This window comes from Phaethon lepturus, unplaced genomic scaffold (genome assembly GCF_000687285.1).
Source record: "Phaethon lepturus isolate BGI_N335 unplaced genomic scaffold, ASM68728v1 scaffold43116, whole genome shotgun sequence".
Taxonomy (NCBI): Eukaryota; Metazoa; Chordata; class Aves; order Phaethontiformes; family Phaethontidae; genus Phaethon; species Phaethon lepturus.
Genome location: NW_010549178.1, coordinates 20,127 through 21,138, shown reverse-complemented (window position 1 = coordinate 21,138; position 1,012 = coordinate 20,127). Strand labels below are relative to the sequence as shown.

At 34.7% G+C, this 1,012-nt stretch overlaps 1 protein-coding gene across 1 annotated transcript in view; it reads left to right on the top strand.

Annotated features, from left to right (window-relative positions):
- The first annotated feature begins 237 nt into the window (after positions 1-237).
- Positions 238-1,012, top strand: part of PIK3R3 (phosphoinositide-3-kinase, regulatory subunit 3 (gamma)) — a 10,962-nt gene continuing 10,187 nt past the window's right edge. Inside the window, exon 1 of the mRNA XM_010290184.1 lies at positions 238-348. Within this exon, the coding sequence (XP_010288486.1) occupies positions 263-348 (86 nt within the window). The 5' untranslated portion in view covers positions 238-262. The remainder of the gene's footprint in view (positions 349-1,012) is intronic.

The following is a 1,012-nucleotide window of genomic DNA, read 5'->3' as shown; positions in this document are numbered from 1 at the left end:
TCTTTCCCTTTTGCCTCTTTCAAGCACGTGTTTGATTTCAGTACTAGGAAATCTGGGATCGCAGTGCAGCTGTTAACTTCAAAATTCTTTTAAAATTACAAATTCCATTTTGACAGAGCTTGAAATCCGAGATCAAGATGCACATTTTTTTCTTGTTTTTTCACTGTCATATTTCATTAACAGTTAGTGAGCATTCTCCCCTGTTTACCTTTCTTTAATCTGTTCTTCATTTTCAGCTCTTCCTCCAAAGCCCCCCAAACCAATGACTCCAGTCAATACGAACGGAATAAAGGACAACTCCAGTTTCTCTCTGCAGGAAGCGGAGTGGTATTGGGGTGACATCTCAAGGTAAACAATATTACTAAAATATATTAATTAAAATATATCAACATGTTATTAAAAATAGAATAAGCCTGTTAGAATTCAAGATATTTCAGGCAGCATTTTACAGAAGGGAAATGCTTCAGGACTGTATTTGGCAAAGCACCTAAATGAAAGTATTTGACTGGATTCAGGACTTGTGTTTAAGTTGTTATTGTTCTGGTGCAGATATTGCCAGTCTTGGTGACAATTATTTTGGGTTTCTAAATTTCTCCAGATACAAAAAGTCTTTAAAAAAGAGAAAAATATTTCATTCAAAAGAGAAATGCTTCTGAATGTGCTAGCTTAATAAGGTTTTTTAAGTATACAATGCTGGGATGTATGCAGTTTAGCAAACTTTCAGGAGGAGGCTTGCTCAGAATAAAAGGAGTTGCATTTTTATTTCTGGTTGCTTTAACATTTGGTTAAAGTTGTGCCTGTATTAATTTCTATTACATGTTAGTATAAAAATAGCTCTTACAAATGCTAACCATCACCAGCTATACTGAGCAGATGATACAGGAACAAACCAAATAAGTTTTACCTCTGAAGGAAACAATTTCCTATGCGCTTGAGAAAATAGATGGCTTGGGTTAGGTTCAGAAAATGAAGTGCCAGTTTTTATACACTTAATTGCATAAAAGAACTGAGG